Source organism: Aquarana catesbeiana, linkage group LG09 (genome assembly GCF_042186555.1).
Source record: "Aquarana catesbeiana isolate 2022-GZ linkage group LG09, ASM4218655v1, whole genome shotgun sequence".
NCBI lineage: Eukaryota > Metazoa > Chordata > Amphibia > Anura > Ranidae > Aquarana > Aquarana catesbeiana.
This window is the reverse complement of record NC_133332.1, coordinates 30,951,951-30,976,498: the sequence shown is the minus strand read 5'-3', so window position 1 is coordinate 30,976,498 and position 24,548 is coordinate 30,951,951. Positions and strand designations below refer to the sequence as shown.

Sequence of the window (24,548 nt, the reverse complement as noted above, 5' to 3'; positions counted from 1 at the left end):
GCCTATAGGAAATTATGCTTTAAGGGCCTCAAAACCCTTGCTTTTATAAGTCTTATGCCCTGTACACACGGTCGGATTTTCCGACGGAAAAAGTGCGATCGGATTGTGTTATCGGAAATTCCGATCGTGTGTGGGCTCCATGGGACTTTTTCCGTTGGAATTTCCGACACAAAAAGTTTGAGAGCAGGAAATAAAATTTTCCGACAACAAAATCCGATCGGTTAAATTCCGATCGTGTGTACACAAATCAGACGCACAAAGTGCCACGCATGCTCAGAATAAATTAAGAGACGAAAGCTATTGGCTACTGCCCCATTTGTAGTCCCGAGGTACGTGTTTTACGCCACCGCGTTCAGAACGATTGGATTTTCAAACAACTTTGTGCGACCGTGTGTATGCAAGACAAGTTTGAGCCAACATCCGTCTGAAAAAATCCATGGATTTTGTTGTCAGAATGTCCGATCAATGTCCGACCGTGTGTATAGGGCATACCGCACACATGCCTGACTGAAAGCCTTCCAGATACGGTTTGAAGTTAAACGCCTCATTCAGACCTGGAGGTGCAATTGCATTAAGGCGAAAAATCCACCTCCAATTCACTCTGTAAGACTCCATTCACACCTGAGCGTTTTGTAGCTTGAAGCCTCAAGCTACAATACGCTTGAGGGGAAAAAATCCATTATTCTCTATGGAGATGGTTCACATCTCCACTCCAAGTCGCCTGAAGCCCTACGCCTGAAGCTCAAACAAGTTCTGGACCCTTTTTTGCAGACATGGGGGTAAGTCACACATGTGCAAGTCACAAGCAAGTCTCAAGTCTTAACCTTCAAGTCATAAGCAAGTCCCAAGTTACTGTGGCGAAAAGCAAGCAAGTCAAGTCGAGTCCCTGCTAGAAGTCAAGCAAGTCAAGTCAAGTCATTTATTTTGGTCAAGTCACAAATTAAGTCAAAATACTGATCTACCCCATTTCCATCCTTAAAATTAGTTAAAAGTCAGTTTTCAGGAAAGGTTTTGTTTCATTTTCAACATTAACAAAACTGCTTAGTGCTTTTTTCTTGGCATATTTTGCCTAGGCCAAGACACAGCACTGGTGGTGCCAAGTCATTGCAAGTCCTTGCAAGTCAAATAGCCCAAGTCAAAGTCAAGTCGCAAGTCATTAGTGGCAAGTCAAAGTCAAGTCGAGTCATTTATTTAATTTTGTCAAGCAAGTCGCAAGTCCTCAAACAGGTGACTCGAGTCCGACTCGAGTCAAGTCATGTGACTCGAGTCCCCCACCTCTGCTTTTTTGTCATGCGAATCGGGCAGATTTGGGCGTTTTTGGAGCAGGAAGCAGATGACAAAATCTGAAAACATAGCAACAAATGATGAAACAGATGATTATTTTTCCTATTGGTTAATAAAAAAACCGCCAAAGCTCAAAAACGCTGGACAACGCTGCATGGAAACGCGCAAATATGCCCAAAGAAACGCGCAACAAAACGCCGGAAAAACGCTAAAAACCGCTACGCTCAGGTGTGAATGGGGCCTTAGAGTTGCTTGTTTAAATCGCCCCCTCTTGAGTTGTTTGGAATATGGTCCAGTGCAAGAAATCGCACCTTTGGAGTATGATCAAAATGCACTGTGTGACTGTGTCTTCCAAGGGGAAGACCAGGGTCCTTCTCTTTGATGCTGGCGATATGTCTGTAAATTCTTCGCCAGAATTCAAGTTTGGTTTTTCCCACATAGTAGCAATTGCATTCACACTGCAGTAGATAGACTACACCTGCAGTGTGGCAATTTAGGTCTAAATTTCTCTCCGTTCAGTAGATATAAATTCTTTCCAGTATGAATATACTGGCAATAATTGCGATTACCACATTTAAATGTCCCTGTTGGTTTAACACTGTCATGTTTATTGATTTTATATTTACAATGGACAAGTTTGTCGCGTAGTGATGGAGCTCTACGGTAGGTGATTAGTGGTTGAGTAGGGACAAATGGTGCTAGCATAGTATCCATGCTGAGGTAGGTACCAGTATTTTTGTAGAATGGCCTTAATCTGTCTGTTTTTGACAATATCTTGTAATAACCCGTGTGGGTGTAGATTCTTTGTTCTGTTTTTTAGAGAAAAGGAGGTTCTTACGAACCCTGTTTTTGGCTTTTTTATATGCTTTTTTTAGGATCCCATTGGAATAGAATAACCTCTAGCACGTAACCTTGTTCTAAGTGTGAGCACTTCCTTTTCGTACAGAACATCACTAGAACAGTTATGTCTGCCTCTGATGTACTGTCCGAATGGGCTAGATGCCAACAGGGGCTCAGGATGGAAACTGGAAGCTTGGAGAATAGTATTGCCCGCTGTGGGCTTTCTATGAGGCTCACTTTGAAGAGAGCCATCTAGATGTTTAAAGCGGAGCGCCGCCGAAATTTTTTTTTTTAAAAGTCAGCAGCTACAAATACTGCAGCTGCTGACTTTTAAAACATGGACACTTACCTGTCCAGGGCGCCCGCGATGTCGGCACCCGAGGCCGAACCGTCTCTCCGTCCTCGGGTGCTGCCGCCTCCATCTTCGGTAAGGGAATCAGGAAGTGAAGCAGTGCGGCTTCACTTCCTGGTTCCCTACTGCGCATGCGCGAGTCGCGCAGCGCAATACGGATGGTCCCTGCTGCCTCTGGGACCCGTGTGTTTCCCAGCAGGCAGCGGGGAGGGAGCAGGAAGTGGCGTAAATAACCGCAGATTCTGCGGCTATCTATGCCGGAAGTGGGTACAGATACCTATAATATATAGGTATCTGTACCCCCCTCCCCCCTGAAAGGTGCCAACTGTGTCACCGGAGGGGGGGAGGAATCTGATGAGTGGAAGTTCCACTTTTGGGTGGAACTCCACTTTAATAATTGTCAAATCCAAAAATGAGATCCTAAGTGCATCATGAATCGTGGTAAATTTAAGATTGAATGTATTACTTGAATTTATGTATTCCAAAAATTCAAAAAGAGTTGCACTAGGACCATCCCATAGCATGATGATGTCACCTATGTAGCGATACCAGGCTGTAGCATACCCGATATAACTACATACTCCACTGTCTGAAAGCAACAACCACTCCCACTCCCCCAGGTACAGATTGGCGTATGCTGGGGCACAACATGTACCCATAGCAACGCCCTGTACCTTGAGGTAGTGGGAGCCATTGAAAGAAAAGTAATTGTGTATAAACTCGAGGGATGCCACAATAAACTCAACGAGTCAATATACATATTTTAACGAAGTAGCACATGTCATATAATTGAGAGACCCAAATCGTGAGGAATTGAACTATATAGGGCCTCCACGTCAATGTCGACTAAAAGAGTGTCGCCTTTGACATGGAGGCCATCCAGAATCTGAAGCAGATGAATAGTGTCTTTTATATGTGATGGAAGGCCTTCCACCAAGGGTTGTAAAAGTCTATCAACAAATTTACTGAGGTTGTCTGTAAGACTGCCTCTCGCTGAGACAATTGGTCTTCCTGGTGGCTGGTGAGTGTTCTTGTATATTTTTGGGAGTGTATAAAACGTTGCCTCCCTTGGGAAGCCCGTCCTAATATACTCCCAAGTATTTTTGTCCATGACATTGTGGTAAAAGGTCTGATCAACTAGCACACAAAAGTTTCTTATAAAGCTATCAATCATAGACTAGGGTATGCGTTTGTACCATTGTGGGTTATTTAATATAATAACATTTCAACATAATCAATATTGTTTTGTATCACAATGTTCCCGCCTTTGTCGGCTGGTTTGATTGTAATAACTGAATTTTCTCTTAAAGCGGGGTTCCACCCAAATTTTGAACATTATCTCTATGCATTCTCTTCCGTGCCTAGATGCTGACATGCTGTGTAAAAAAATTTAAATCGCCGTAATTACCTTTTTTTTTCTAATCTTCTTTGCACTTCCTGGTTTTCCTCCCATGGGAGTAGGCGTGTTTCTAGCCTCTCCCAGACCTCCCACAGTCCCTGAGAGCTAGTCTTAGGCTTCCCAGCATGCATTGTGCAACAGCGTCATCACAACATCTCTGCTCCCAGCATTCACCGCATCCAGGAAATACATGCTTGTGGGCTTCAAATGCCCACAATGAAGATGGGAACTGCCTTCAGTGAATTTTATAAGTTATTCTTTACAACGAAATCGGACACAGGCGGACTTATTACACAGAACATGTGAGTAGATAATCATGAGAAGAAAAGTTTGTGAATGAACTCCAAAAAAAAAAAAAGATAGATAGGTGGACCCCCGCTTTAATGACTGAAGTGCCTGTTGTTCATTATGTGTAGGATTGCCATGTTGGTGAGGGGAGATCTCTAAATTACGTATATCTCTTGCGACCAATTTTAAGAATGAAGCAGCATTGGGGTTTGAGCTTGGAGTAGAGTAAAGACTTTCAAAGAATTGAGATTGGATTTAGATGGGAGAGGTGTGTAGGTATTGTGTCATCGACCTCAGCCAAGATAGTATCAAGGTCAAGAAAATCTATGAGTTCTTGGGATTCATTTTCTTCCAATAAAGTTATGAGGCTGTCAATTGCCTCTACTTCAGTAGTAGTGTGAGTAATACTTGCACCTGATTGTGTTTTTATGTACAAAGATTTTAATAAGAGATTACGGACAAACAGATGCACATCCTTGAGACCCTCAAATTTATCAATATGTGCAACTGGGCAAAATGTGAGACCCTTTTCTAAAATTGTTGTTTCATCTACTGAAATAATATGATCAGACAGGTTGATGATTTTTAGTGATTGGTGGATGGATGAGTTTTCTTCAATTTGTGTGGCTGGTTGTGTAAATTGTCCTGATGTTTCTTGGTTTGTGCTCGCATGCGATCTAAAAAATAGCTTTGACGAGATGGACCAGAAAGTGAAGTGGGTGTGGAGGTGTTAGATTGGTGAGATGCTTTGGTGTGAGCGTGAGAGGATTTGGATTTGTTAGAATATTCTCTAGTGTATGAAGATGGGGAGTCATCTATGTCAGAAATGTCGTTGTTCGAGATATTAACCAGGCGGCTGCGTTTCTGACGTCTATGTGCATTTGTGAGTGGGGGTGCAGGTTGAGACACAATGGGTGATTTAGGTATTTGGGATATCTTGGTTCTATTGTTGGTGCGATAAGGAGCACGAACATATGTATTGCTGGAATTTGGTGCTCTATAACTATTAATCCATCTATATGCACGTTCTTCCTGGAAGGCCTTTTTGTCCCAAAATAATTTTTTGTCTTTTTTAATAAGTATCTCTTATTATATTTCTCAAACCGTTCTCTGAGCTGTTTTTCTAATTGGTCATGGCGGGTATGTGCTTTCAATTTTGTTAATTGGGTGTTTAAAGCCTCGATTTTGGTGTCGAGCTCCAACATTTTCTTCTGATATCTTGAATCAACAGAGTCATTCAGCAGAGCATCGTTTGAGAACTTTCTCCCAGGCTATCTTGAATTCTGGCTTGATCTTCTCAAAAGAGGGGAAGATCTGCGCCCGAAGTCCAAAGGAGTTAAAATCATTTTTTTGGTGGTCTTCAAAGGACTTAATGTGCAAGAAAAGAGAGGCCTTTTTTTCTACAGTATGAGTAAGGTTAAGAAAAGAAAATTTGATCTCTGATTTCATGAGTTCATTGGTGTCAAAATCTTTACCTGTTTTAGACATAAGGTTCTCCCAGTCCTCACCTAGGTATTCTGCCATATTACTGGCACAGAATATTCCAGGGATGGGGAGCATGGAAGTGATTTGATTACTGCTATAAAGCAAGTGAAAGAATAGTAATTTTAGTGGGCCTACCCTGTTTCCCCGAAAGTAAGACCTAGCGTGATTGTAGGTGATGGCTGCAATATAAGCCCTACCCCCCAAATAAGCCCTAGTTAAAGTCCTTGTAGGTCTTATTTTCAGGGTAGGGCTTATTTTCTGGGAAACAGGGTAGGGTTTATTTGGGGGGTAGGGCTTATATTGCAGCCATTACTGACAATCACGCTAGGTCTTATTTTCGGGGAAACAGGGTATGTATAGTGAGATCCACAGAGCTAAAAATTATAACATGTGTAACATGTAACAATCAGTGAAAGATACCGTATTTATCGGCGTATAACACGCACTTTTTTCCCCTTAAAATCAGGGGAAAGTCGCAGGTGCGTGTTATACGCCGATCCCATGCGATCCCGAGCGGCACAACTTCAAAATCGCCGACCGCGATTTGAAAATGGCGCCGCCGGCGCCGAAATACACAGAGCCGGTCCTCGGCTCTTTCCGGCGGCTCTCGTTCGGATAGCTCCGCTCGGGACTACGAGTGGAGCCGAAAGTGAACGAGAGCCGCCGGAAAGAGCCGAGGACCGGCTCTGTGTATTTCGGCGCCGGCGGCGCCATTTTCAAATCGCGGTCGGCGATTTTGAAGACAGGGGATCGAAGGCTGCACTGGGGAAGGCTGCACTGGGGAAGGCTGCACTGGGCAAGGCTGCACTGGGCAAGGCTGCACTGGGGAAGGCTGCACTGACATGGCTGCACTGGGGCAAGGCTGCACTGAGAAGGCTGCAATGATGGGCATTTAAATGTAAGTTTTTTCCCTTCAACTTCCCTCCTAAAAGTTTTTTTTCCTTAAAATTCCCTCCTAAATTGGGGTGCGTGTTATACGCCGGTGCGTGTTATACGCCGATAAATACGGTATACATTGAGAAATCTAAAACTATTCATACAAAACATGTAGTTAAAATATAATGCATAAACTGCCAACCCCTCGTTGAGGGGATTAAGGACGTTAAACCCAAAATGGTTAATCAATAATATGAGGATTGGCAGTGTATGCAGAGAACTTGGTCCGTCTAATCCAATATGAAACAAAAGAAGACCTAGTGCACAAAACACAGTGTAACCCCTCAGGATTTTTGAATGACAGACCGAGTATGAAGTAAAAATGTTTATTTCATAATCATCACAATTGATACAATTACAAATGTCAAAGAGTTAACATGTAAAAATGGTAACAAATATATACTAAATATACAAAATAGTCATGAAACTTAGCTGCCTTATTCAAAGATTAGGCTAGCAAAAGTGCATGTTACAAATGATGCCTGACATGTTTCAGACGATGACGTCCTTCCTCAGAGGCTTAGTGTCATTTAGGACAATCGTATTTGTTGTATTTTTGTTCTATAAATTTAAATATAGCAAATATTAGTATAAAGCAAAAACAGTATAGTTAGAAGAAAGATTTCTCATTAGAATCATACGTTCAACATAGATTGACATGCTAAAACATAGTTGGTGAAACAAACAAAAGTCAATAGTCAGGGCACTAGAGAGCACTGTGTATATCATGCTCTCTAGTGCCCTGACTGTTGCCTTTTGTTTTGTCTCTTCTTCAATTTTAGATACATATTTACCGACCAATTGTGATACATATACATTTATGGCCGGTTAGCTGTGGCTGGATCTTCCACCCTTATCAGCTGGGTGTTCTTGCAGTGGACCCCTTGCCCTGTCTCCCTTGCCGCGCCACTGACGGTCATTTCTGGTTTGCTGATTTGGGAGGAATGTAGACACATTTCCACCTCCCTGTGTGCTCAGCATCGATTGGCCTGCCCGTGTAAGTACTCAGATCCACTGTCATATTGTCATCAACTATGTTCTAGCATGTCAATCTATGTTGAAAGTATGATTCTAATGAGAAATCTTTCTTCCAACTATACTGTTATTGCTTTATACTAATATTTGCTATATTTATAGAACAAAAAAACAAGAAATATGATTGTCCTAAATGACACTAAGCCTCTAAGGAAGGACGTCATCTTCCGGAACATGTCAGGGGTCATTTGTAACATGCACTTTTGCTAGCCTAATCTTCGAATAAGGCAGCTAAGTTTCATGCCTATTTTGTATATATTTGTTACCATTTTTTTACATGTTAACTCTTTGACATTTGTAATTTTATCAATTGTGATTATGAAATAAACATTCTTTTTTTTTTAAACAAGTTTTTTATTGAGCATAATGGCATGTTACATCACATAATTCAAGTATTAGGTTGGCAGACATTACATTAATTGCATAAGATTGCTCTTAAAATCAACACATGCTAACATAAACTCTCCTAGACTCTTCTAAACTCTCCTTTTAAGTCCTCCAACCGGAGTTTTGCTCTTTTTTTTTTTTTTAAATATAAAAAATAAAGTAAACACTATGTCGGAACAGTCAACATCAACCATAAGAACATACTTTCAAACATAGAAATAAACGAATCCCCCCCCCCCCTCCTCCGGTGTTAAGCTGTCCAGTGTATTGTATGCATCCTCTCATCTATCACATTACTGTTTATTTTCATCTTTGCCTACATTTAGCCATCCCGCTGCTCCTTTCCCCCTCGTCTAGGGTATTTTTGGAATCGATCCACCTAAACCATACCTTCCTAAACTTCTTGGGGGGGCCCCCCTTGCCTAATATGTCATCTTATAAAGCGGTACATCTGTGTTTATTGTTTTTATCCACGTTCCCAGAGTGAGTTGCTCCTCGTGAATCCATCTTTGGGCGATCAATTTCCGCATTCCTAAGTACAGATGTCTGAGGAACAATTTTGTATGCACAATAAGCTCTTCTTGATCGAAGACTCCCAACAGACACCTTAGGGGAGAACATATATTCGGAAGGGCAAAATGTTCGGATATGAACTCGGTCACCTGGGACCACAGAGGCCTTATCTTAGGGCAATCCCATATCACGTGGATAAAAGTTCCCTCAGTTCCCTTACACTTATGGCACTTTGCAGTATCCCTCCTGTGCATTCTAAATAGTCTGGTCGGTGTATAGTACACCTGATGTAAATATCGAAGCCGTATCATTCTATCTGTGGAGGAAATAACCGAGACCAGGTATGTGTCTAGGACTTCCTGCCACAATTCCTCAGTCAATTCTGGTATAACCGCTGTCCATCAGGATCTAGTCCTAGCAGTCAGGTCAGGGCCTCCCAATCCTATCTCTCTATAGTATCTGGATATATGCTTAGTTGGTTCTGGGTCAATCAGGACCTTTTACAAAGTATTTTGTACCTTCACTTCCCCTCTCCCAAACTGGGCTGTCGCTGCATGTTGCAGTTGAGCATATCTGAATTGTAAGTTCTAGGTATGCCGAACTGCTCCCACAGTTGTGCAAAGGAGGATAACCTGCCATCTTGGTATATATGGTGTAGATATTTCACCCCATATTTGGCCCATCTATACCCATCTTCTAGTTTACAGAACTCTTTTAGGGATTTATTGCACCACAAAGGACAATTGGGTGACATCCATAAAGGGTCATCCATCATTCTCTGCGCACATAGATGGAACACCCTTTCCTGGGAACGCCATTACAGACCCCACCTTCCTCCCTGGTATACCCTTTCTGAACAGCATATTCAATAGGGTTTCCTGGGAAGTGTGTGTAGTGGCGTTAGGAGCCTGGGGGAAGCATCGCCAATGTAAGAATGTCAATTGAGAAGCAAAAAAATAGGATCTCATATCCGGCATAGATAAACCCCCCATTGTCACATGTAGCTTCAGCACTGCCAGAGATATCCTGGGGGCCCTGGATCCCCACAAAAATTCCACCACAATAGAGTCTATGTGCCTGAATACTTTCACAGAGACGTACACAGGTGATTTAAAAAAAATGTACAGCAACTTTGGAAGAAAGATCATTTTAAATAGGTTTATGCGACCCATTACCGTCAACGACATGTTTCACCATCTCTGTACCCTCTCCCGAAGAGCCCCTATCAACGGTCTCAGATTGAGGTCCAGGAACCCCGAAATGGGAAGTTGAACCCCCCCCCCCAGGTATTTAAATGATTGGGATAGCTGAATGGGGTAGTCAACCGGGACTGCCACTGTATCATCATTGGGAAATAGGGATGATTTGGACCAATTGATACAGAATCCAGAATAATCTCCAAACTCCTGTATCAATTGGAAAGCCGTGGACAATGAGGCACCTGGATCTTGTAGGTATAGGAGCATGTCATCGGCATAGAGGGAAACCCGTTCCTCAATCCCTCCCACCCTAAATCCATTCACGTGGGGGCTGTCTCTCAGTTTAGCCGTCAGGGGTTCTATGGCCACGGCAAATAAAAGAGGGGATGATGGGCATCCCTGTCTGGTCACCCCGGAGGACAGGGAAGGGTTCAGATATAATCCCATTTACTCTGACTCTAATTAATGGTTCTGTGTATAACAATTTCACCGATGATATAAATATAGGCCCAAATCCCATTATCTCTAAAAGACCAAACAGGTAATCCCAGTCCACCGAATCAAAGGCCTTCTTGGTGTCTAAAGAGGCCACTACTCTCTCCCCAGAATTGTCATGCTCAGTTTGCAGGTTAACAAAGAGTCTCCTGATATTCATTTGCGCACATCTCCCTGTCAGCCAGTCTGATCCGGATTAACTAGTTTCAGAGTTACCGTTTGTAGCCTCCCTGCCATAACTTTTGCAAGAATTTTGGTGTCGACATTCATCAACGAGATAGGTCGATAGGATTCACATTCTTTAGGATCCTTCCCCCCTTTATGTATTAAGACCACTAGGGCCTCTCTCATAGAGGGGGGAAGTCTTCCCTCCAACCTAACAGCTATGAACACACATAAGATACGGGGTGCTAGCCCACTCCCAAAGGTATGATACCATTCCGAGGGTATGCCATCAAGGCCCGGGGATTTCCTCGGAGCAAAGGAAGATATTGCTCCCTCCACCTCCTCCACAGTGATGTCTGATTCCAGGAAATTACAGTCCTCGCTTGTTAGCCGAGGCAGGTCAATATAATTCAGATAATTTTTCAAAGTACTGCCCCTGGAGGGGCGCATGACTTGTAAAGTTCTTTATAGAAGTGGGTGAAGGCTTGTAGTATACCCGCGGAATCGCTCACCTCAACCCTGCTCTCGGAGTAACAAGAGTATTCCCTTCTCTCCGGATGCCTAACACGCTATACATCACAGAAGCCATTAGCAGACAACCATCCCGCAAGCAGTGCCGGAGTCCCTGGTGGCGCACCCAACCTATCCAGTGTCGGATCCGCCACCGTATTCAGATCTCCTAAAATAAAAATCTTCTCCTCCGCTATCTCATAGACAGCGCGTAGCATGTCATTCAAATTAGATAAGGGGAAGGGAGGCTGTACATATAAATTCACAAATGTCAGAAATCTATTATGGACTTTTATCACTAGAACAACATATCTACCCTTTGTAGCAAGTTTAATCGCATGTTATCCCAGATTCTTTTCCCCACCCATGTCTCCCTTCCTCCACCCCGCACCCGGCCCCAACTTACCAGGCACTTCATTCCCCAAATCTCAACCCAAAAAGTGGGTACAACGGATGTGAATCCGTGAAGAAAAAAGTTCAACAACAAAAAAATGAAAAAAAAGTGAGAAAAAAAAATGTTAAAGAGAGGTAAAGAACCTGCTCCCCTCCCTTCGCCCTGTTCCTCTCCCCCAATCTGCAGTTAGCAGAACCGTCTGCAGATTTCTCTAATGCCGTAGGATACTCTGACCAAGTAAACAGAAAAAACAAGCCCAATCCATACACTGAGCAGCTTACTTTAGCCCCCTGGACTGCCAGGTGGGTAAGGCCTCACAGTATGTCACTAGGCAGGTCATCCTGGGATCAGGGAAATAACTCAAGGAGAAAAAGGACAGTACTGTAATGATGTGGCCAAGCAAATATATAGTCCTCCCCCTTTTCCAGCAGTCATCCCCCAGGACACCTGCCATAGGTGTATGAAGTGCTATGGGACTCTCGGGGAGATCTCACCTCTCTGTCACCCTCTAGCATCCAGCAATTCAGAAGCCTCCATGGGGGTGGTAAAAAAAAGTTTTCCATTCTCCACAATGCGCAGTTTTGCAGGGTACAGCATACTATAGATCAAATTCAATTCTCTAAGCAATTCCTTTATCTGGTAAAAGGAAGCTCTCTGTTTTTGCGTGGTAGCTGAAAAATCATGATAAATAGATATCTGGTAATTATTGCACTTCAATTCAGGCCCTGTCCTGGACCCTTTCAGGATATTCTCCCTGTCTCTGAAGTGCAGGATCTTTGCAATCATGGGCCTGGGGATTGCTCCCTTCGGTGGAGCTCTACCTGGGACTCGGTGTGCCCTTTCTATGGCAAACATATCAGTGAAAGTACCAGGGGCCATATGCACTTTTAGCCACTCCTCCAAGAACTCCTCAGGATGGTTGCCTTCCACACCCTCAGGGAACCCCACCAGCCTTATGTTGTTCCTTCTCATGCGGTCCTCCATGTCGGACATTTTTATAGTGTGTTCAGAGAGGGGTTTTTTAATCACCTGAACATCTGTGCTCATAGGTCTGACAGTGTCCTCCAAAGTAGCAATGCGGTGCCTGTGCCTTTTCTCTAAGCTTCTGCATATCATGTTTCATAAAGGAGAATTCAACCTTCAGTTCCCCGAAATGGTATATTAGCTTGTTTTGGCACCCCTGTATGGCTGCCATGATTTGTGTGAGGGATGGCTCCTCATCCTCTTCCAGGGCCCTGCCAGCTCTAAGCCTGCAGTCATCCCCCCTGTTCAAGGTTCTTCCCCTGAGTGTGGTGCGATCTTTCTGGAGTCTGGGACTTATCCGATCAGGGGTAGCAGGCACCGGCTGTGTTGTGTCCTCATGCCTCTGTAGCGGTGGCCATTCCTCCTCCTCCTCCGACGCTGCGGTGCCATCTTGAGAGCCCAAGGCAAAATGGGCTAGCCGCTCTCCCGGCATTTTTGGCCAGGGTGGCCCATATTTTACCAATTCCGGAGGCTCCCCTGAGGATCCCCCACTTATGCCCCAGCAGTCCAGGCCGAAATTCAAGCGTTTAGCTCACAGGATCTGGTCAGGATCAGGAATCTGCAGAGAGAGCTCTGATTCTGCCGTCCTCACATGCTCCGCGCCAGCTCCGCCCCTCGAAATAAACATTCTTACTTCATACTCTGTCATTCAAAAATCCTGAGGGGTTACACTGTTTTGTATTGGATTGGACAGACCAAGTTCTCTGCATACACTGCCAGCCCTCATATTATTGATTTACTAATACTTTAAGCGTTTGCCATCACCTTATCACCAGCATTATTCATTAGGAGTAGTGTAAACCACTGGTGTCCCCCGCTAACCCTACTCTTCTGCAGGACATTTGGGCAGCCTTTGGTTCAAGGAGAAAATGGAGCAAATTAACAAGTTGCAAATGTGTCTTGTTGGTATTGGGTCCTTAGACAAAAAGTTTTTTTTTTTTTTTTTCTGTGACCCGCAACTGATATCAAGGACCAACTTTCTTTTTTTCTTTTACTCTTCAACTTATCTTTCTGTCTGTCTGATACTCCAAACCCCACCTACACATTTATCACCCATGTGTTGTCTTGTCTACTGGAATGCAGCCCGTGATTATGAAATACATATTAGCTCAGAATTGCTCAAGACGTGAACACCCACCTCTGGATATCCATGCACTTAACCTGTTCTTCATAAAACAAAGCCCAAATCCCACCTCTCAATCTTCTGCCAAGCAGACAAAGACAACAGCTGAGTCCTGATAGGATGAGATCGCAAGTCACCACCTAAAGAACCCAGGTGAAGAGTAAGCCGGTTGCATTCTGCTAGGATCACATAGCAGAGCTTAGAGAACTGGGAAGTATCCAGCTCTTCACATCATGCGACCAATTGGTTTTTGCCTGCGCTTGTTCTGCATTCATAGATGGCGCTGCTCTTCTATGTTTCTTCTTATCTCTTCACTTCTGCTGCTGCTATTTCTGTCTCTTTCCCCATATCTGGAAGAGTGTTTGTCTCGGGCACTGCCCATCTTCTACCCAAACCCTTCTCAGCTTTCCTCTTCTCGACTTGCCAGCATCCCTTTGCCACCTTTCCTGCTCTTTCCTGCCAATGCTTGCTCTCCACCACCCTTACTCCTTGTCTTAGTCTCCAGTGCTCCTTCCCATAGAGATAGGAGAGATGCAATCCGGAAAACTTGGGGGAGTCTCTTCTCTGCCACATCTTCTTCATCTCTGACTCTATTCGTCTTGGCGGTTCCTGATAAAGCAGAAGAGAGGTCAGCCTTGGTGCATGAGGCAGTCGCTCATGGAGACATCATTCAAGCCAACTTCACAGACTCTTACCGGAACCTGACACTAAAAACTCTGACTGGAATGGTATGGGCTTTGAAGAAGTGCCAAGGTGCTCGGTTTTTGCTCAAGACCGATGACGATGTCTTTATAAACACTCTGGCACTGTCAGCCTTTTTGAAGGAGAAGCACCAGGAACTCCAGTATCTTGGCTGGATAAACTGGTATGTCCGTGCCTTTTGGGATCCAGAGAAGCGGCACTATGTGTCACATGAGCTTTATGCCGGAGACCATTACCCCCCATATTGTGATGGCGCCGGCTACATTTTGTCTCTTGGAGCAGCTCGTCACCTTTTGCAGGAAGCTGGCAATGGCCCTTGGCCTGCAGTTGAGGATGTTTACACTGGCATCTTGGCAAAGGCAGCTGGTATTGCCCCCCGACATGTTGCTAAGTTTTCAGGTGCTAAATCCATCCTGCACAATAGTTGCTGCTACCGGACCATGTTTACCTCCCACCAAATTACACCTCGTGGCATGCAGGAGGCCTGGAATATGCTGAATGAGGAAGGAGGCCACTGGTGTCCCCCGCTAACCCTACTCTTCTGCAAGACATTTGGCAGCCTTTGGATCTAGAAGAAAATGGAGCCAGTTAACAAGTTGGAAATATGTCTTATTGGTATTGGGGTTATGATTATTTCTTTGCCCTGGACCAACTGAATCCCTGAAACGATGTAAGCAAGGCACCTACGTTGGCAGCTAACTTTTTGGAACCTTTTCTGTTATAGATGAGAAATATGTTCACTCCCTGAAAGCCTTCAGATGGCTTCTAATTTCAGCAGACCAGCTCCTGATTATCTGTATAACAATATTTGATAAGAGTATCTTGATTGGCAGCTGCCATTTACAATTTCCCATTCCTTTTTTTAAACTCCGCAAGGTATAAGAAATATGGTTGTTGCTAACTGGAATATTACTTGGGGATCCCGCTCAGGCAACCATCGTCCTATGTGGGGGAAGCCTCTGTGAGGGTGCAGGCTGGGAGTGGGTCCATCCTGACTCAATGCACACTAGAATGCGCTGCTAGGCTCCTGTTCAGCTTATACCAACATACTGTATACTGTCTTTCTTTACTTAACTGTTTGCCGACCGCGCTATAGCCGAATGATAGTTACAGCGCGGCTCGATAACTCTGGGATGCCTACATTGACGTCCTCCTAGAATCCCGCTCTCGCGCGCCCCCTGGGGCACGTACCCAGGAATATCTGCTAATGGCGGCTGTTTAGCACGTGAACGCTCCGTTAAATGACGGAGCAATCACTTGTAAACAAACCGGCATCACATCGGGTTCCTCTCTCCCCTCTTTGTACAGTGTGAGGGGAGAGGGGAGAGAACGGTGGCAGCAGCGCTGTGGGCTGGATGTGTAGTGCCAACAGTGCTGATATGTGCCCATTCCAGCCATCCATCCATAATCAGCCATACATGCTCAGCATACTCATCTATGCTCACCCATCCATACTCAGCATACTCATCCATCCTTCCATGCTCACCTGTCCATACTCAGCATACTCATCCATCCATCCATGCTCAGCATACTCATCCATCCTTCCATGCTCACCCATCCATACTCAGCATACTCAGCCATTCATGCTCCCCCATCTATGCTCAGCATACCCACCCATACTCATCCATCCATCCATGCTCACCCATCCATACACATCCATATTCAGCATACTTATCCATCCATCCATGCTCAGTCATCCATACATCCGTGCTTAGCCATCCCATCCACCCCCATCCATAATTAACCATACCCATTCATACGCAGCAGTACTCAGCCGTACTCAATCATACCCAGCCATACTCAGCCATCCCATCTATACCCAGTCGTACTCAGCCATTCTCAGTCGTACCCAGCTGTACCCAGCCATCCCATCTATACCTAGCCATACTCAGCCGTACCTGGCCATACATCCATGCTCACCCATCCATACTCAGCATACTCATCCATCCATCCATGCTTAACCATCCCATTCACCCCCATCCACACCCATCTATACTCAACCGTACTCAGCCGTACTCAGTCATACCCAGCCATACTCAGTCGTACCCAACCATCCCATCTATACTCAGCCATACTCAGCCGTACCCAGCCATCCCATCTATACTCAGCTGTACTAAGCCGTACCTGGCCATACTCAGTTATACTCATTCATGCTCAGTCATCCCATCCATACTCGGCTATCCCCAGCCACGGCTCATCCATCCCCATTCATGCTTATCCATGCCACTAGAGCGCCTCACAAAAGTGTAATAGGTAGTCCAAATTAGATTTGAAACTTATGCCCCTAGAACACCTGACGGTGCTCCCTGCATGTTGGGCCTCTCTATGTGGCCACGCTGTGGAAAAGTCTCACACATGTGGTATCGCAGTACTCAGGAGGAGTAGGAGAATCTATTTTGGGGTGTAATTTTTGGTATGTTCATGCTATGTGTTAGAAACATTGTGTAAATGGACAACATTGTGTAAAAAAAAAATAATAATGCGTTTTCATTTTCTTTACACATTTTCCAAAAACTTGTAGAAAAAAATGACATTTTCAAAAGACTCATAGATTATACATTGGGGTGTTTTCTTTCCAAATTGGGGCGTTTCCATTGTCCTGGTTCTCCAGGGCCTTCAAAAGTGCAAGAGGTAGTCAAGAAATTATATGTGTAATTTATGCTCCAAGAACGCCTGATGGTGCTCCCTGAATGTTAGGCCTCTGTATGTGGCCACGCTGTGTAAAGGTCTCACACATGTGGTATCGCCTCGGGAGGAATAGTAGAATGTGTTTGGGGTGTAATTTGTGCTATGCATATGCTGTGTGTGAGAAATAACCTGCTAATATAACAATTTTGTGAAAAAGAAAAGAAAATCTTGATTTTTTGCAAAGAATTGTGGAAAAAATTACAACTTAAAAAACTCACCATGCCTCTAACTAAATACATTGGAATATCTAGTTTCCAAAAATATATATTTGTACTTTCCTGGCTTGTTAGGGTCTCAAGAAATGAGATAGGCCGTCAGTGCATCAGGTGTGATCAATTTTCAGAGATTGACACAATAGCTTGTGGACTCTATAACTTTCAAAAAGGCCAAATAATATACACCAATTTGGGTTATTTTTACCAAAGATACAGTGGGGATGGAAAGTATTCAGACCCCCTTAAATTTTTCACTCTTTGTTATATTGCAGCCATTTGCTAAACTCATTTAAGTTAATTTTTTTCCTCATTAATGTACACACAGCACGCCATATTGACAGAAAAACACAGAATTGTTGACATTTTTGCAGATTTATTAAAAAAGAAAAACTGAAATATCACATGGTCCTAAGTATTCAGACCCTTTGCTCAGTATTTAGTAGAAGCACCCTTTTGATCTAATACAGCCATGAGTCTTTTGGGGAAAGATGCAACAAGTTTTTCACACCTGGATTTGGGGATCCTCTGCCATTCCTCTTTGCAGATCCTCTCCAGTTCTGTCAGGTTAGATGGTAAACTTTGGTGGACAGCCATTTTTAGGTCTCTCCAGAGATGCTCAATTGGTTTTAAGTCAGGGCTCTGGCTGGGCCATTCAAGAACAGTCACGGAGTTGTTGTGAAGCCACTCCTTCCTTATTTTAGCTGTGTGCTTAGGGTCATTGTCTTATTGGAAGGTAAACCTTCGGCCCAGGCTGAGGTCCTGAGCACTCTGGAGAAGGTTTCCGTCCAGGATATCCCTGTACTTGGCCGCATTCATCTTTCCCTCGATTGCAACCAGTCATCCTGTCCCTGCAGCTGAAAAACACCCTCACAGCATGATGCTGCCACCACCATGCTTCACTGTTGGGACTGTATTGGACAGGTGATGTGCCTGGTTTTCTGCACACATACCGCTTAGAATTAAGGCCAAAAAGTTCCATCTTGGTCTCATCAGACCAGAGAATCTAATTTCTCACCATCTTGGAGTCCTTCAGGTGTTTTTTAGCAAACTCCATGCGGGCTCCCGACTGCATCTCTGGAGCTCAGCCACAGTGATCTTTGGGTTCTTCTTTACCTCTCTCACCAAGGCTCTTCTCCCCTGATAACTCAGTTTGGCCAGAAGGTCAGCTCTAGGAAGGGTTCTGGTCGTCCCAAATGTCTTCCATTTAAGGATTATGGAGGCCACTGTGCTCTTAGGAACCTTAAGTGCAGCAGAAATTTTTTGTAACCTTGGCCAGATCTATGCCTTGCCACAATTCTGTCTCTGAGCTCTTCAGGCAGTTCCTTTGACCTCATGATTCTCATTTGCTCTGACATGCACTGTGAGCTGTAAGGTCTTATATAGACAGGTGTGTGGCTTTCCTAATCAAGTCCAATCAATTATAATCAAACACAGCTGGACTCAAATGAAGGTGTAGAATCATCTCAAGGATGATCAGAAGAAATGTACAGCACCTGAGTTAAATATATGAGTGTCACAGCAAAGGGTCTGAATACTTAGGACCATGTGATATTTCACTTTTTCTTTTGTAATAAATCTGGAAAATGTCAACAATCCTGTGTTTTTCTGTCAATATGGGGTGCTGTGTGTACATTAATGAGGAAAAAAATGAACTTAAATGATTTTAGCAAATGGCTGCAATATAACAAAGAGTGAAAAATTTAAAGGGGACTGAATACTTTCCGTCCCCGCTGTATGTAGCAGTATAAATGTTTGCCAAAATATATGAAGAAAAATTACTAATTTGCAACATTTTATAACAGAAACAAAGACAAATGCTTTTTCTTTACAGAATTTTCGGTCTTTTTTCTTTTATACTGCAAAAAATAAAAAACCCAGCAGTGATTAAATACCACCAAAAGAAAGCTGTATTTGTGTGGAATAAAAGGACAAAAATGTCATATAGGTACAGTGTTGCATGACTGAGTAATTGTCATTCAAAATATGAATGCACCGAAAGCTGAAAATTGGTCTGGTTAGGAAGGGGGTTTAAGTGCCCAGTGGGTAAGTGGTTAACTTGTCAGCCAAATCTTGTGACTATTGTTCTTATTAATTGCATTCTAACAAAAAATGTAATTAAATAAAAACAAGCCTCAGCTTGCTCCGTCCAAGCTACGCCTCCAATGTGTTTTGTTCCGCGAAACATGTTGGGACCGTGGAGCGAGCTGAGGCTGCTTTTATCTGGTGATCCTATAATTGGGAATGGTTTGCGGCTGCCAGAATATTCTTCTACCTTTGCATGGTTCCTGCTAGCAACAGACTATTTTTTTTCATACATCAAGCTCTTTTTTTTTATTTTTTATCCCTGTGTGAAATATCTTGGGCAGCTTCAGACACCCCAACTGCTGAAGTTTACATTTCTTTACTGAACCACTAAGACTATTAGAATTATAAAACCAAGGGAAGTAAACAGGGTCACTTATCCAGCGCTTAGATATAAGACCCCTTTCACACTGGGGCGGGGGCTGCGGCGGTAAAACGCTGCTATTTTTAGCTTTAGCTTTAGCGCCAATTTCGCGGCGCTATTCGGCCGCTAGCGGGGTGCTTTCATCCCCTGCTAGCAGCCGAGAAAAGGTTAAAACCACCGCATAGCGCTGCTGCTGCAGCAGCGCTATGCCGGTGCTATGCCGGCGCTATAGCCGCACTGCCCCATTGAATTCAACAGACAGGAGCGGTGTATACACCGCTCCTTCACCGCTCCAAAGATGCTGCTAGCAGGACTTTTTTTTCCCTTCCTTATGCCCGAGCTGTATGAAAGGATTGTGGCTTGTTTGGTCTGGGCGATCCACAGAATCAGAACATTCAATATCCTTCTGGTTGATCAATATTGGAGTTCCGGGCTGATGTCCTTTTGGCATTGATTGCAAAGGCTGAACATATTATACAAAGGTGATTGTTTATTTGGATTTCATTGAGTGCAACTCCTAAAGGAAGCGGAATTCACATGGTGTGATGATGGTCGAACGTCTAAACAGCTGATGTTTTTTATATGAATTGTCACACTGATATTCTGAATTATTCATCACCTGGATTCACACACTATCATTAGATTTAATGTGCTTTTATTGTTTTAGCGCTGCTTAAGGGCTCTTTCACGCGAACGATCTGTTCAGGTCCACCTGTCAATTTTTTAGGCTGACCTAAATGGACCCTCCATAGACCTCTATGGAGCGTCGGATGTCAGCGGTGACATGTCCGCTGACATCCGACCGCTCCGATCCGAAAAAGTGTAATGGAGGAAAAACCTACTTTTCCATCCGTTTGTGGATCGGGTGACCCTCCCATTGTGAGCTGCAGTGTCTGGGAGGGGGAGCAGGTGAGATGCAAACTAAGGATTTGGCTTAGTCAGGAAAGATGATTTTCTTTTTTTTTTTGTGTGTGCATCGATTAATTACTGGATTTGGGACCTGTTTAGACTATCACTCAGGGGTCTTTAAAGCTCATTTGGCTGTACTTCCCCTATGGATCGCAGTGTAGTGATATAGTATAGTGGGTAGATAATTAATTAATCTTCCGCAGTAACCCAATTCTTCCAGAGAGATGCACTTTATTGACTTCCAACACAGAACAAAGTCTTGCAACAGATGATAAAATCCAACAGAGTAAATATGGCAATGCTAGTAAATATACTAGCCTTCAGAGTCCCAAGTTTCCTAGACCTGTGCCTTCATAATCACACAGAGACACTAGACTAAACGCAAGGTTATATTCAGCTGCAGTCATAAACTGCCCTAAGTCACTAATCTGTCCCCTTTGATATGTGTAATTAGATTAACAGATACCACCTTAACACCCTTTTGATGTGTAGAATGGACTTGTCCTGGAATGTCTACATTCCTAATCTGTATTCTTGCATATCAACAAGTCCCCTTTGATATGTGTAACTAGATTAACAGATACCAATGTGGCCTGCCTAGAATGGACTTGTCCTAGAATTCCTACATATAACACCATATATAAAATACATACACATATATACATTATACAAAACACACTACATGTACCCCCACTTGGGTCGGTTCTAACTACTAGAACTGACCCATAAATCAAACAACAAAAATATCATTATGATTTAACCACTTGCCGACCGCCGCATGTACATATACGTCGGCAGAATGGCACGGCTGGGCAAATTGTCGTTCTTTTTTTGTTTATAGCGCAAAAAATAAAAACCGCAGAGGTGATCAAATACCACCAAAAGAAAGCTCTATTTGTGAGAAAAAAAGGACATCAATTTTGTTTGGGAGCCACGTCTCACCACCACGCAATTGTCAGTTAAAGCCTCGCAGTGCCGAATCGCAAAAAGTGCTCTGGTCTTTGGGCAGTAAAATGATCTGGGGATTAAGTGGCTAAGGTACTGAATGCTTTACGATGGCTCATATGAAGTTGAAACTGGTTACATCTCTCTTCACCAGCCTCTAAAATATCCCCATGAAACAGTTATTAGATAATATAACTTTTAGACCATGACTGGAAAAGGATTTGGTAAACATCAGTGGCCCATATAGCTGTTAGGCGTTATTAAATCACATCAAGATCTTGAATATTGCGCAAAGATGAGATGATATCACAGTCCATTCTTCGGTCTGACTTCATCACATCTCTCACCATCTCACAGAAAGTAAACTTGGTATGCTCTGGGAGCGACAATCCACGTAAGTCCAGGATTCTCTCATCTCCAGGCTCAAGCTTTTCTTTTTTAACTGCTTGCCGGCTGTCATATGATGGCCAGGCGGCGTGGCTCTCGTTTGGGGAGGGCATCATATGACGGCCTCCCCTTTAAAAAGAGAATGTGCGCGATCGTGCACATCCCTGTTCCTTTGGTGGCGGCATGTCACAGAGACATCGCTCGCCACCGAGGGGGGTGAACAGCCATTGGGCATGGCTATTTACTACGTGATCGGCCGTGATGTAGTCAGAGGCGATCACAGATGGTTCCACCCCACTGTGCAGGGTGCATGCGCGCGATCGCACCGCACTTGCACGTCGGTGGTGGCGTGTTCCCGGGAACACTGCTCGTCACCGATGCTGGTAAACAGCCATTGGCTGGCTTTTTACCCACGTGATCGGCTGTGATCCTTTCACAGCCAATCACTAAATGTCAACAAACCGCGGTAACGAGATGTTCCCGGGTTCTCCTCATCACACACCGATGTGTGAGAAGGAGATTGCGGTAACATCTCGTTACCGCTTAAAGTGTACATCAACACCTGTCATCACCCATCATAGTACCTGTCACCACCCATCAAAGTACCTGTCACAGTCCATCAGAGTACCCGAGTACCTGTCACAGTCCATCAGGGTACCTGAGTACCTGTCACAGTCCATCAGAGTACCCGAGTACCTGTCACAGTCCATCAGAGTACCCGAATACCTGTCACAGTCCATATAAGTACCTGAGTACCTGTCACAGTCCATATAAGTACCTGAGTACCTGTCACCGCCCTTCAGAGTACCCGAGTACCTATCTGCAGCCCATCAGAGTACCCGAGTACCTGTTTGCAGCCCATGCCTCATAGAATATACGTTGGGGTGTTTGCTTTCCAAAATGGGGTCATTTTGTGGGTAATTCCACTGTCCTGGTGCTCCAGGACCTTCAAAAGTGTGATAGGTAGGAATGAAATGATATGTGTAATTTATGCTCCTAGAACGCCTGAAGGTACTCTGTATGTGGCCAGGCTGTGTAAAAGTCTCACACATGTGGTATCGCCATACTTGGGAAGAGTAGCAGAAATGTATTTTGGGATGTAATTTTTGCTATATACATGCTATGTGTTAGAAATATCTTATAAATGGACAACTTTGTGTGAAAAAAAAAAATGCGTTTTCATTTTTTTCCCACATTTTCCAAAAACTTTTGGAAAAAAATGAACCGTTCAAAAGACTCATTATGCCTCATAGATTATACGTGTTTGCTTTCCAAAATGGGGTCATTTTGTGGGCAATTCCATTGTCCTGGTGCTCCAGGGCCTTCAAAAGTGTAATAGGTGGTTGAGAAATGAGATATGTCATTTATGCTCGTAGAACGCCTGAAGGTGCTACTTCAATGTTGGGCCTTTGTATGTGGCCAGGCTGTGTAAAAAGCCTCACACATGTGGTATCGCCATACTCAGGAAGAGTAGCAGAATGTATTTTGGGGTGTAATTTGTTGTATGCATATTAGAGGTCGACCGATATATCGGCCGGCCGATATATCGGCCGATATTTGGCGTTTTTTACTTAATCGGCATCGGCCGATTGTGCTGATAAACAAGGCCGATTATAACTTCAACCGTGACTTGCAAATAATAGAAGTCAATGCAAGTTGCCTGTGGAGAGGATTCTCTCCTCCTCTGGGCAGCCTGCCAAATCTGATAAGAAGAAACATTGTATCTTTTCAAGTTCTTTTTATCAATAGACTGAACTCTGTGTAGAAGCTCTCAGTTTAACCATTTAAAGACTAAATCTTTTCTGACACTCACTTGTTGCTTACAGGTAAAAATCCTGTATTTTCTGCTAGAAAATCCCTTAGAACCCCCAAACATTATATATATATATTTTTTTAGCAGAGACCCTAGGGAATAAAATGGTGGTTGTTGCAATATTTTATGTCACATGGTATTTGCGCAGCGGTCTTTCAAACGCAATTTAAAAAAAAAAATACAGTAATGAATTAAAAAAAAAACTAAGCAGTAAAGTTAGCCCATTTTTTTTCGTCCAAAAGTTTTGATTACCTGTTTTTGTGTATTTAATATTTAAGATAGTTTTTTTTTTTTTTTTTTCTAAATTATACATACAAGTGAACTGATTGGAGGTTTGTTTTGTTTAATGTTTAAATGTAAAAAATTTTCTGTATCACTTATTACTTAAGGCTGCTTTTACACTGGAGTGGGCAGGAGTTGATGGTAAAACGCTGCTAGCTTTAGCGGCGCTTTACCATCATTTTAGAGGTGCTATTCGGCTGCTAGCGGGGCGCTTATAACCCAGCTAGCGGCCGAGGAAGGGGTTAAATGCGCCCCTGAAGCGCCACTGCCAAAACGCTTTGCAGGCGCTTCGGCAGTGGTGCGCATTCATTTCAATGGGCAAAAGTGGTGGAGGAGCGGTATACACTGCTCCAAAGATGCTGCTCGCAGGACTTTTTTTTACATCCTGCCAGCGCATCGCCTCAGTGTGAAAGCACTCGGGATATCACACTGAGACTGCAGGGGAGCCGTTTTACAGGCACTTTACAGGCGCTCTTTTTAGCCCAAAAGCGCCTGAAAAATGCCCCAGTGTGAAAGGGGTCTAACTGTTAGATTTTATGAGATGAAGGGAAAAAAAAAAAAATCGGCCAAATATATCGGCCCAAAAAATCGGCATCACATATCGGCCATCGGCCACCGCGATTTCTAAATATCGGCATCGGCCAGAGAAAACCCCATATCGGTCGACCTCTAATGCATATGCTGTGTGTGAGAAATAACCTGATAATATGACAATTTTGTAAAAAAATCAAAA

General features: G+C 43.7%; 2 protein-coding genes across 3 annotated transcripts in view; both read left to right on the top strand.

Annotated features, from left to right (window-relative positions):
- The window catches only part of LOC141107465 (beta-1,3-galactosyltransferase 4-like), a 138,425-nt gene that overhangs the window by 26,809 nt on the left and 87,068 nt on the right, over positions 1-24,548 (top strand). The window lies entirely within an intron of this gene.
- Positions 13,385-15,966, top strand: LOC141107463 (beta-1,3-galactosyltransferase 4-like). Its single transcript, XM_073598202.1, has one exon. It carries the CDS (start codon positions 13,662-13,664, stop codon positions 14,700-14,702), a length of 1,041 nt encoding a protein of 346 aa, XP_073454303.1. The 5' UTR covers positions 13,385-13,661; the 3' UTR covers positions 14,703-15,966.

Coding starts and splice junctions, on each gene's coding strand:
- LOC141107463 (XM_073598202.1), top strand. CDS start 13,662: ATGCGACCAATTGGTTTTTGCCTGCGCTTGTTCTGCATTCATAGATGG.